The sequence below is a fragment of the Podarcis muralis genome, chromosome 9 (genome assembly GCF_964188315.1).
Source record: "Podarcis muralis chromosome 9, rPodMur119.hap1.1, whole genome shotgun sequence".
Taxonomy (NCBI): domain Eukaryota; kingdom Metazoa; phylum Chordata; class Lepidosauria; order Squamata; family Lacertidae; genus Podarcis; species Podarcis muralis.
The window spans coordinates 17,052,229-17,065,959 of record NC_135663.1 but is presented as its reverse complement, the minus strand read 5'-3'; the positions used below and the strand labels follow the sequence as shown (position 1 = coordinate 17,065,959).

Below are 13,731 nucleotides of genomic sequence, written 5' to 3'. Positions count from 1 at the left end.
CGAAAGCAAAAATGTGGTTGCAGAGCTGGTCTGTTAACCCGGCTTCGAAAAAGACCCACCAGACCATCTAACAAAGTAATCTTCAACAATCCAATAGAATAGTATAGAATAATATTAAATATCAGCATATAAAAATTAAACAGAAATTCACTCTTAACAATTATAATAAATAATTTCTAAACTATAATCAATAAAACAAAGTCCCATCCAATTGGCCCTGCTCACAGGAAGCCGCTGGTCATTGTGACAGAGTCCTTTGGGAGGAAAAGGAAGCTGGATATGGATCAAGTGAAGATGATGATGATTAACTTTATATCCCACCCTTCATTCCAAAGGAGCCAAGGTGGCAAACACACAAGCGGTAATAAAACCTCCTAAAAACAATTCCAATACAGATGCAGATTGAGAAAGATCTCTAGTTTAAAAAGCTTGCTGAAGGGGGAAGGTCTTCAGTAGGCACCAAAATGTCAACAGAGATAGTAACCGTCTAATATTTAATGGGAGGGAATTGCAAAGGATAGGTGCCATAACACCAAAGACCCAATTCCTATCTGGGGGGAGCAGACCTCTTGATGAGTTGGTATCTGCAGAAGACCCTCTTCGGCACTGTGCAGTGTGATTGGTCAGGTATACAAGGGGAGAGATGATATTTTAGGTATCCAAGTCCCAAGTCGTACTGGGCTTTATATACCAGAACTAACACATTGAACTTTGTCCAGTCAAGAACTGGAAGTGATCTTATTGCTTTTAACGAAAATTATTGTTTTTTATTCAATTTTGTTCTATTATATAGGAAATCAGATTGGTGAGAAGCAGTATAGAAATCTTTTCATTTACAAATAAATAAAATGTAAAACTACAAGCAGCTCCAGTGCTGCTGTGGCTGCCTGGGGAACTTACCTAGTATACAACATGGCAAGATAATTAACCTCATGGTACATGCCTCCTTACTTGACAAAGTAGGTCCAGTTGAACTCAAAGGGGCTTACTTCTAAGTAGACATGCACAAGTTTGTGTTGTTAATCCACTACACATCCGTCTCATGAAAGAGCTGTCTTAGTTTTCTTTGTGCGCACGTGCACATATTGCATTATTTCAATTTTATAACGTTTTATTACTCGCAAACAGCATCTTGTAATAATGTACTTGATTAATCCTCACAGCTGAGTTGCAAATCTGTTTCTGCAACCTAATTTGTAATTATTGAGAGGGAACTTTAATTCAAATGCTGCAACGTTCCAAATTACTAAATTAATTTTGTCTACTTTCACAGATAGCATTAATGCTTAAGTGTTTCTGCTCTTTCCTGTAGTCCATTAAATTTCTCCAGATATTCCTACGTGGTTTACAAAGGGTGGGCTCAGCGACAATTTGCATTGAACATCATTTTTTAGTTGGCTTCTCAAAGGCTTTACATTTCGCAGGGAAAGCATTAGGTCTTTGTGTTGGGATTCCCTTGTTCTCTTTAGCAATAAATTTATGACTAATTATGAGCATTAATACCAAAAACTTTGAATTCCAAAACAAAAAAAAGATATACAGATCAATCCTTTACTTATCTACTTAAAAGTAAGCCCTGCTGAGTTCAATTGGACTTAATTCGAGGCAGGTGTGCATAAGGACTGTAGCCTTATGGTGCAAAGTTTGAAACATAAATATGGCAAAAGTGTTACATATCCATATTTTTGAGTGTTATTCATTAATTATTGTAACTGATACACTAAATATTGAGATTTCCCTCCTAAATTGTAATAATTTAGTCTTTATTGCAAGATTAGGTACTTTATTATTAAATGAATATTGCATTCCATAAAGGTAAAGGTAAAGGTACCCCTGCCCGTTCGGGCCAGTCTTGCCAGACTCTAGGGTTGTGCGCTCATCTCACTCTATAGGCCGGGAGCTATGTTGTATATATGTTGTAATACCTATGTTGTAATACATATAAAAATAATTTAAAAATACAAAAAAATAATAATTCCCCCCCAGCAATTCACTTTTTTCTCTTAGCAAGACAGACAAGCATTCGAAACTTATACACAGACTTCCACTAGATTGACTCAGAAGGAACTAATTGATGAAAAAAACAGAAATAGTTTGGTCTATTTTTCCAAATGAATTTGCCAGGCCCCTGTCAAACCTTCAATCCAAGCGCACTAGAGGAGAAATAAGAGAGACACCTTCCTCAATGTCTTACTTCACTGTTGGGACTAGATAATCATCATGCAGCCCAGGCAGGTGAGTTCTGCTTAAAGGGAATTGGGTAGATTGGCTGGATGAATAGAGTGGGTGGGCCAGTGGGCATAACCTAGGTATTCTGTATTTTGAAAGAGAGGCAGAGGGGAAAAGTTATTAAATCAACTTGATGACAAATTGTCAAAATATCCATAAATGCCAAGTCCACTGGTCAATTTTCCAGAAAATCTGATCTGGAGTCGTAAACCATAGCATTCCACATCTTTCTTCTATAAAGGCAGCTTTTTTTAATCCAAGCTGGAAAATAATTCAGGAGCCCTGTAATGTTCACCTCTTCTACGAGGTCAGCTTTATGAGCCCTCAAAACTCATACCGGGACCTCAGCCAAACCAACTTTATGAGCATCCTTAGTAAGCCGAGTCTGTCACTCGGCAAATCAAAATATACAATGAATGGTTCTTGTTTTAATCAAAGGATTGCCTTTGCCAAAAAAGAACAAAACTGCATGTATTCTCTTAACCCAAATTCTGTGTTTAATAATAAATCATGCCCATTGAGATGCAGGTTAATTTCCAAGAAGATTAGGCTTTAGTGACCATTGGCCCAGAGCCTTAGAAGCATCGCTTAATCTCACTGTACTTTCCAAAAACTTTCCAGGCTTGCTCATTTGCTTACAAGTTTTTACCTGCATTAATTAAGACTAGTAATTCATTTTATCAAAAATGAAAGCATAGCTTTCCAAGGTGCCATATACTGTGTCGAATATGCACACCTGCGGTCACACACAACTCTGAACACTAACAAGGGAAATGAAATTTATTTTGTGGTCTCCCATTGCATTTTGTCAAAAACCGTTGTGTAAAAAGATCCATGTAAAATTGGCTTAGCATTACCAAGACTTGCTGTTCACCATGCCAAGGGGTAGGGGGTCAAGTGCATGCTGGAAATTAATACAGGACTCTCAGGATGTGGCAGATAAAATTGCAATCAGCTGTGCATCTGGCACTGGGCAATCACTCACACCAAACCCAGAAGGCTGTGAAAATGCTCTAAAGTTCTTGGATATAGAGCTAGATTAGATGTAGCCAAGTCAATACCATACAGAAGGAAATGTGCTACCTGCGTAAATCAGTGGACTATTTCTGTTGTGCCATCAAGGTAACCTTGGCTTCCCAGATAGCTGTGTTTGAACAGCAATTTAGCATTATTCTGGTTGGCAATATGTTTTATGAGAGTGTTAACAGCTGCCACACAGCATAATAAAAAGCATCACCAGTTCATTACAATAACAAATCTGATAAGGTGCTCTCCTGTTCAGTAAAGCAGCTCTTTCGATGTATCTGCCCAGATAATGCACAAGCAGCTTAATTATCTACTTCCTTCCATCTCACCTTGCAACCCGGGACCTATCAATCACACACTTGAAGACTTAATACAACCAATTTAGATTACAAACAGAAACAGCATGCACCATATCCCCTGGAGAATGGGGATAAAGTTTTCAAGGAGGAGCAAAACTCTCAAGTTTTCTATTTAAAAAATGGCAGCTCTGTATCAAGCCCCACCCTCTCCCCAACTTGCCCTATGTCCTGACATCATTATGGCTTGTGATTCCTCACCAGTGACAACCAAAATGCCAAAAACTTCATTGCAATAATAATAATAATAGCAGAATGAAAAGCCGAATTGGATGTAACTCCATTTTGATGGCCCCATGGTTACATTAGGGCCCTAATCCCTCTACATGATCCTCCCAAACTGGGCATCTGAAGAACTGAAGGGGCTTTGTTCAACTAGTTAAGTCATGTTATTTGCACCAATTAAGAGAAACAAAATCTAAACTCTCTGGAATTGTTTTTCAGCCTTATCACCAGTTTCATGGTGAATATAATATGTCATTTAATTCCTCCCAGGATATTTAATTTTGCCAGTCTTTTTAAACCTCTGCAGCGTGTACCATTGCATCATATATGCTTGGTCACTGTTACTTGCAGTACTGCAAAGGAAAGTTACTGTAACTTACCAAAAGTAGTGCCGTGGTGCCACTGGAGTGCCAAGACATAAAGTTTGCAATTTAAAAAGACCTTTCCTGACTAATGTCCAGGAATCCAGTCTCTCACCCCTAATTTCCTACAGCAGCAGAACTATGATTTGTTACCTCATCCCTTCATATGTGAACACTGGAAAGTTTTCAACTACTGTATCCTTAAATACTATAGGCTGCTCTATCCTGAGTCTAAACAAAATGCCCAGCTCCATCACAAATCTGCTTGGGCAAATGAATACATTTTAAATTGGCACCAAATAGAAAGTAAAGTAGGTGTCGGCTGTATCTGGGATAGAAGGGCATTCCAAAAGCAGGGCGCTACCAAAGAGAAGGCCCTTTCCTGCATCCAGATTGGATTTTACTTTGATTCTGACTTGATTTTAGGATGTAGGGTGTATTTTAATTGATTGCTTGATTTTATGGTAATTTGTCATATATTTGATGTTAGCCACTCTGAGCCCAGTTTTGGCCGGGGAGGGCAAGGTATAAATAATTTTATTATTATTATTACTTATTATCCCCATGCACTGCCCCTCTCTCAGAGATATTGAGAGGCGCAGGCTTCTACAGGGAGAAGCAGCAGCATAACAGCAACAGCTCACTCAAAATAAACATGGAAATGGCGGAGACAAAAATAGATTGTGTGAATCAGTTCTCAGTGGAGTTGCACTCTGTTACACTGACATTTTATTATTGTGGTTTGTCAACGCTGATAGCATCAAGCAACAAAGCATAGTCTCACTGAAATCCTCAGCATACAAGAGACCTTTATTACATATTTCCAGATTCCTTAGATTGTTCCTTCCAAGGCAGCATGAGCTTTCATCTGGCAGCCTGTGATCAGCCACACTTAGAAGTGCTTTATTTTCCAGAACACAAACTAGCTTCCTTTTTTGGTGTTCTCAGCTAGGACACATCCCTTCCATTATGTAGCCATCTCAACATGTCTCTGGGCTTTTGTGTGTGTGTGTTTTTTTATGAATATGTTTGGCGCTTCCTACCAAGCTAAAATAAAGTTCACAAGAAGTTTTAGCATCCGCATTCCTTCAACAGAGGCTTGCTGAACTGTCACCATAGCAACACCAAGGAGACTTGGAATGTTTGCCCCAAATGTCAGTGCGCTTTTTAAAATTGTTTTATTTCTATGAATTCAAACAACAAATCAACTCTGAACAAATGTCATACAGCAGGGTAGTATGTGTGAAAAAAATATAATCTAGGCTTGAAGTGTTCAAAGTCTCTAGCTTATTAGCTTTCCGCTTCATCTTCCTCTGAACTCACCTGTAAATGCTGTTGGAGAAATATAATACAAATTTGCACTGGGGGAAGTAAGTGCTATGGGAGATCAGGGAGACAAGTATGACTTGTTCTGCATTGCCAAGGTACTTGATCCTACACAAAACATGATATTCATGGTTCTCGCATCATTCACTGGGCTTTCGTCTTCCAGTGGTTAATTGTGCTTCTTCTCAGATTATCCACCCAGAAGTTCAATCTGTTGCATGAATACAAGATCAGGTGGCTACACATTTTGACTAGGGGCTACACATTTTGACTATTACGCCAGTCCAAAGGGAGCTCTAACTGACCAAGAACCAAATTCCTATCTTCATGGATGTACTGGTAGAATCCAACCTGATTGTATTTATTTAGAAAAGGGATCTTGTGGGTTATAGGTAGGTGTTCATTGAACCTGTCAGTTCAGTGTGCTTTTGTAGTGTGTGTGTGTGTGTGTGTGCGCGCACACACACACACACAGAGGGAATAATATTTTATTATCTTTATTAATTTATGCCCTACTTTTGCTATCACAGCTCACAACTAAATATACCATAGGCATATAAAACCATTTCTTCTGCAGAAAATTTCGACAACAATGCACCCATAAAACAACTTTATAGCAATGTCTAAAGGAAAATTATTTAGCTTGCCAGGGGGGAGAAAACACCACAGTTTATATGCTCTGCCAAATCTTGGTGTGGAGGCTGTTTCAAAGCTGGACCACCAGCTGTGGAAAGCCACCCCCTTCTTTTGTTGAAACATCCCTTCAAGAACTCAGGGTGTTTATTGCCATCTTCTGTCAAGCTTCTCCTGACACATAGTATTATAAACCGGAAAAGGCAAGCATCCAGAGATTAAGGTGGCTGCATAAGACACTCTGTTGTTGTGCAACAGCACCAAAACAACTTTAATTGTGCAACCTAAATTTTCTGCTATACATAGCAACAGTCAGAAGCGCTTGTTAAGTCAGCTATCTGAGAAGTAAGTGGAGAAAGATGCAGTGTGTGAATCCTGATAGGCAGAACTTATTCTCACTTTTTGCTAAGCAAACCAGAAGTATATTGTAACGTCTCACTCACTGTTTGGTCACTTCAGTCATTTTTGGCTGTTCCTTCTTCTTTCCTTCAGCAGTTGGTTCAATGGGAGTAAGCAGCACAGCAGCACACGAGACTATAGACTGGTGTGAATCTTCCCGGCAAACTGCAAAATAACAGTAATTTGGTTACCACCAATGCATTTCTGGCTTTTCCTTCCCGACATTATTTTAAATATGGGCTTCTCCACTAACTGTCTGAAGCGGTATAGTCCAGCAACAGGTTCACTGCACAAGTCTGCTGGTTGCATGCTTCAGCTCTGAATTAATGGGAGAATGGGAGGGTTAAGCAGTCCTGACATATGTAGTTTCTCAGTGCCTGATGTCCACATTAAGGCCTCAGCTACCCTAGAATGCTATATTTCAGAGCTCAAATGCCATTTCAGCATGCAAGATACCAAAAATCATGGAAGACATTGGGTTTTAAAAGGCTGTTATACTTGCAGTTATAAGGAACTTGTGTATTCATACATCTTGTGTGTGAAAGTATATACAAGACACTAAAGCAGGGGTGGCTAACTTGTGGATCTGCGGATGTTGCTGGACTACAGCTCCCATCATCCCCAATCACTGGCTATATTGACTTGCTCTGCTGGGAGCTGTATGGCAAAAACAGGGTCAAAGGCTCTCCAGCTCTGCACTAATGCCATGCTTATTTTTGTTCTCATTTATGAAGCATATAGCCTTCTTTTCAGTCTTTTCCAGTAAGGCCCAAACTATGAAAGCATCTTGGATAATCAACTGTGAGCAAGGAAAACCTATCATGAAGCGCAAACATGAAAATTTCCCCTAAGGTGGACTTGTGATTGAAAGGGTTAGCATTATTAGCACCATTTCTTTCTTTCTTTCTTTCTTTCTTTCTTTCTTTCTTTCTTTCTTTCTTTCTAAGACATCTGGGAATCATAACTACCTGACAGCTGTTAGATGTATCTGAAAGTAGATGGGAGATTCCACACAGTTCCCAGTGGTCAGGTACGTAGCATAATAAAAACCAATGCAACCTACATTAATTAGCAACCCTGCTGAGATAACTGAATTATTGCTTACTTATCATGTACTTAACTATACCTTTTGCCCACTGAGTCACCTCCCCGGGGCAAAGATGGTATAAGACCAACATTCACAGTGTTCTGCTATTTGTTAAACATGATCTCCCTGCAAACATACAGGAAACCTTGACCTTTATGTTCTAGCTATCACTGTTCTCCAGCACCAGGTTCAATCGCAAATAGCATCTCAGCCAGCCTTTCTTCGTCCTCAAGTTCAACCAAAATTCATGGCTCCACAGTTTATGTACCAAATACTGACACCACTAATACACCAATATTACACTGGTGGGGAAAGGCCATAACTCAGCAGGAGAGCATCTGCCTTGCATACAGATGGTAGTATTCAGCAGTAGTTCTACTCAAGAGTAGAACAACAAGCAGAGAGTTGAATACAGCCCAGAAAGTTCCAAGCTCAATCCCTGGCATTTCTAAGTAGGGTTGGGAAGCCCTGGGAAGCTTCTGCCAGTCACTGTAGTTCTCAACTGCATATACAGCCTCCACTGATACAAAAGGTTCCCTGCTGCAGATGTTTACCCTCACAACAGTGAGGTGCAGGTGTGTCTTGAAGCAGGACATGGAAGACCAGGTTTTCAATCCCCACTCAGCCATTAAGCTCACTTGGTGATCTTGGGCCAGTCACTGACTCCCAGCCTAATCTACTTCTCGGGGTGTTGAAAAGAAAAACCACTTCCTCATTAGAAGAAAGGTGAGATATGAATGTAATAAATAACAACAAGCAGAGATGAAATATTTGCATGGAAGAGTCATATAAAAATTCAAGATAGAGTCAAAGGTCGGGGTAATGTGGTGTGCTATCAGCAAAAGGTGAAAGCTATATAATAAACGTGTCAGACAGACCTCTGTGAAAAGGAGGATAGTTTAGAGGCTGTCAAAAAGAATGTCCTCTATTGGTTTGTTGCTTTATTGTTTAAAACAGTATTGCTTTTTATTGTATTATAACACACAATGGGATCATACGATGAAGGCTAGGGAATAAAACACCCATATATAAAAATTAATGGCTTCGGAAAATGAGATTTTCAACTGGCACTGAACAGACCACAGTGTGGGTGCCAGGGGAGCCTCTATGGAGAGGGCACTGCGCCACTGAAAAAGTTATAAAATAATTAGAGTTGGATTTGATATCCTGCTTTATCACTACCTGAAGGAGTCTCAAAGCGGCTAACACTCTCCTTTCCCTTCCTCCCCCACAACAAACACTCTGTGAGGTGAGTGAGGCTGAGAGACTTCAGAGATGTGTGACTAGCCCAAGGTCACCCAGCAGCTGCATGTGGAGGAGCGGAGACGCGAACCCGGTTCCCCAGATTACTAGTCCACCGCTCTTAACCACTACCTGCTGCTAGATCAGGCCAAAAGCCCATGTAGTTCAGCCTCCTATTCTCATGTTGGCCAACCAAATGTGTATCAGATGCCCCCAAGCAGGATATGAGTGCCGTAGGCCCCTCCCCACTTCTGATTCCCAGCATATCAAACCCCACTTGTGATTTGACTCCCTCTTTAGGAGCCACCTGCCTCACCTCATTCAGTGAGGTCACCCTCACCATTCAGTTTTGTATGCCAACCTTAGTCCACATATGAAGGAGGGTCTTGTCTGATGTACATCTGCCTGGGTTCTTAGGTCATCCTCTGAGGCGCTCTCCCAGGCACCCATGCCAAGTGAAAGAATTTATCCAGACTAGCAAAGAGCTGCAATTTATTGAGTTCCTACATTTACGTGCTGTCTTGCAGCCAAAGCACTCAAAGCAGTTCCTAGTTTAAAATCACAGCTTACAATCTAAAATACATTATTTGAAAGGGAAAAGGGAAAGCAAATATGTCAAATGACAGCCGCCCCAGCTGAACTGATGGAGGGAGCCTTGCTGACCCATCTCCCCCTCAGAGACAGACAGGGGAATGGATGCTGACGGAGGCAGCATTTGGGATGGTAAGGGGAAATGGCCCTTGAGGAGGACCTTTGGTTTTCCAATTACTGGGTACCAAAGCACTTTAATTAAAAACATTGATATTTCAGTGTTGTTATTTGTGTGTGTGTGTGTGTGTGTGTGTGTGTGTGTGTGTGAGAGAGAGAGAGAGAGAGAGAGAGAGAGAGAGAGAGAGAGAGATATGTCATTTAATATTATTATTATTTTTCTTCTGCTGCTTTAAGCAGGTGGAGGCCAGTCCCTATGTGGGCTGAGCATTACAAGGTGAAAATTTAATACATACAAACATACATAGTACCCTTAACAGGCCCATATTTTATCTTACATTTCAACATTATAGAAACAAATGAAACTGATGGTGGTTAGCAGCAGTGGAATTGCTACAGAACTTCTGTTTTTTAAATCATTAGTTACGAGAATGCGATTACAGACGACAATGATCCCCAAAGGGTTAGTTGCTATAAATCTGCAATTAAGCCACAGGCCAGGTTCTTTAAACACTGCAGTCACAATGACAAAATTGTAATTACTGTAATAGGACCATTACTACCAAATGAATTACATCCTATGAAGCTTTATCTGTTTTCCCGCCTTCTTTCACAATAGTCACAAAAGAATACAGTTATATCTACTTCGTATTGTCAAGAAAGGATCCCAATGGAGAAAAATGCTGACTTACATCATCCTAATAGTTGGATTTAATGATACCAAGGACAATTGATTTGTGCTGCCATCATAATGGTGAAATCCATAAAGAAATCAAGCTGCTCAATGCTATACAAGGTATAGAAAAATACTTGCCCCTGAATGTGTAAGTAATGCAATTTTTAATATTCCATCCTATACTGCTCCACATGTTTCTATGACCTTTATCCTGGAAAGCTTAAGTATACATGCAAATTGTTTACTTTAACATTGAAACTTACGTTTTGCTGACATTTCTGTCACAACTGAGCAATGCAAGCATCCAGAATAATGTTAAAATTCATAAAGCTACTGTTTTGGTCAGACCCTTTTGAAAACGACAAGGATCAAAAGAATCCAATTACCTCTGGGGATGTTAAGAAGTTCTACTGTACAAAAGAAAACAAACATACTGTGTATGCAGTGCAGTTCCCTATAGCTGTGGATGTCTGTTTTTTGTTTGTTTAGTGGGTTTTAGATTTTATTTTTATTCAACTTTTTCCAATATAAAAATAATAACTTCCTCTTTTACCCCTCCCTCCACCATTTCAACATGATGTGCTAATTGATGAAGGAACTAAATATGGAGGTTAATTTCCTTCATGAACACCCCATGCAGGAGATAAGCCAACAGGTGCATGGTCAGCCAAGCCAGTTGCTATGGTAATGGCCCACTGCCAACTATATAAGTGACTGGGGCATGTCAGCTCATCGGTCAGTGAGTCTGTCTGAGTGTCAGAGTCAGTCTTGTGAAGTGAATGAGTCTGTCTGTGCAACGTCTTGATTTGCTAGAGCAACAGAAGTACTTTATACATGTATGCATATATCTATAAAGCCTACAAGTTGTACAAAGCCTACAAGTTGAGTGGTACCTTGGGATGCGAAGCGGATTCGTTCTGGAGCCCCATTCGCATCCTGAGCAGAACGCAACCCGCGTCTGCACGTCTGTGCGTGCACGGGTCGTGATTCGCCACTTCTGCGCATGCATGTGATGTCATTTTGAGTGTCTGCGCATGCATGAGCGGTGAAACCTGGAAGCAACCCGTTCCGTTACTTCTGGGTCGCCGCAACGCAACCTGAAAATGCTCAACCTGAAGCTACTTCAGGTATGGCTGTATATATCAATGTCCAGAACTGTATTACTGAAACCTTATATTCTGCAAAAATATTCTGCTATTTTGGACCTCGGTGTGGTGACTGGAACTGGGGGCAACTTCCACTGCATAGCTATCTAATCTCAGATTCCCAACACTAATTTGCGAAGGAAATTTGATATGAAGTAAAGAAGTGGGTGCAAGGATGCAGTCATTTCCTACTTACGGAAATAGTAGTACCTCTCTCTCTCTCTCTCTCTCTCTCTCTCTCTCTCTCACACACACACACACACACACACACACACACACTCGCAGTTCAGTACCTCAACTATACAGTGAGGTGGAGCAATTGCTTCACACCTGGCCACACTGCAGCCATGACGAATAGCACTAGGAGCTGCCCCAGTTCAGTGCAGCTCAGCTCTTTGCCGGCAGGTTTACCAGTGGTAATAGACAATTGAACAAGAATTCATTAAAAACATTTTTATGGTGTGACCCTAAGAACAGGGAAGCACACCCACATTATGAGCTCCCATACATTGCACACAACCAACGGGGCTTTTTCCTCTTCAATACTCAGCTTGTACAGAAGAACAACTTAGCATTAAACTATCAAAATGTCACATCATTATGTAATGGAGCTTAGAGCAGATATATCATTAAAGGGTTGGTAGGTCCTGAGATAATGTGATGCTGGTGCTTCTGGTTTGGCAGCATAGGAAAAAGACAACCCTGATTACGTTTCATCAAGCTATTATTATGCAGGAAGATGTCACAGTTTAATGTTTCCAGCATCGTTTTCTGTGAGATGTTTTGTGGCCTGCTCATTATGAAGAGGGCGGGGACATAATCCCTGCCAGTGAGCGATATGTGTCTGTGGGTATATTAAAGCTCTGAGCCCAAATAAGAAGGAATTCTGCCGAATTGCTGTGGACATTATGATTCTATGGTGCAACTATGTATTTTTACCCTTGGGAAAGGTCTCCCCCTGCCCATTTTGGCCTGTTTCTCAGGACTTTTCTGCAACTGTGCCTAATGGTTGCTAGAAATCATTCTTTTTTATTGCTCAAGCCCATTTGCCTACTATAAGAAAGAAGAAGAAAGAAACCACAGACACATTATTTTTTTACATGTTGTACCACTTTTCAAGCCATCTAAGTCTTTGTGAATCTGAAAACGAGCCAAGCCACAAATACATGTGACTTCACATACTTCCCCAGTCTCAAGGAGAGAAGATTTCCAGTGGGCAACCAGAAACATTCTTTGCTTATAAATGCACAAGCTGAATTTACTAACAATTTAATTGCCCAGATTAAACTGGACCTCACTGAAACACATTTAGCTGTATTTTGGAGCGCATGATCACACACATTATTAGAACTTATTTGGGAACGTACTACTAATTAGTTCACTAAACCTCTACTTATAAGAACATGATTTAATCTCTAGTGTGCAATTACCATCTTAGATGATTGGAATTTAGGAACATGTCTAAAACCGATACTTGACATTTGTCCAAGGAACAGCAGTTTAACAGAAAATATTTAAAGGTGATTGCAAAATGTTCCAAATTCTAGAAATGTTACACATCTTATTACACCTAGAGTTGCACTGAATATTTCCCAATTTCCTGCCTGGAAACAGTGCTTTTGAGACTACAATTCCCATCATCCCTGACCACTGGTCCTGCTAGCTAGGGATCATGGGAGTTGTAAGCCAAAAACATCTGGAGGGCCGAGTTTGAGGAAGTCTGGGTTAGTTTAACCTCCATCTTGCTAGTAAAACTGAATTACTGTGTCGCAAAATGATGCATGTCTAAAAAGTGTGTCACCAACATGAAAAGTTGAGGAAGCTCTGCCCTAAGTAGAGCTGTGTCTGTGTGTTCGTGTCTGTGTGTGTGTGTGTGTGTGGTGTTTTTCTATGCCCACATAGCTGAACATTGCAGTGCAATTACATTTCAGGTGCTGAGCAATACCATTGTGACAATTTTTGCTGTTATTAGATACTCTGTGGTGTATTAGTTCAAATCTGGAAAATCAGAGAAGTTTAATCTCATTATAAACAGTATTATCTACCATCAACTTAGATAGTCTTCACCTCCACAGAATTGTAACCTCTGGATGATGTTAACTGGTGCGACGCAGCATACACCTGACCCAAGTCTCTTAGAAATATTCTCATCATCTGGGGAATTTTAAGTAGCATTTCAAACCCGGATAATTTATCCTCATGAAAAAGTATGACAGGTCTTTAAAGAAATAAAAGCAGTTTCCTTTTTCAAATTCTTCAGCACACATTATTAAGGCATATTTGATGCACACAGAGACATAAAATGAAGAATATGGCA

The 13,731-nt window shown here is 40.3% G+C and overlaps 1 protein-coding gene across 4 annotated transcripts in view; it reads right to left on the bottom strand.

Moving 5' to 3' along the window:
* CCSER1 (coiled-coil serine rich protein 1) overlaps window positions 1-13,731 on the bottom strand; it is a 730,500-nt gene that overhangs the window by 514,019 nt on the left and 202,750 nt on the right. For all 4 annotated transcript variants that reach the window (XM_028743550.2, XM_028743548.2, XM_077933833.1 and 1 more), the window contains one exon: window positions 6,601-6,721. In XM_028743550.2, coding sequence (XP_028599383.2) covers window positions 6,601-6,721 — 121 coding nt within the window. The remainder of the gene's footprint in view (window positions 1-6,600; window positions 6,722-13,731) is intronic.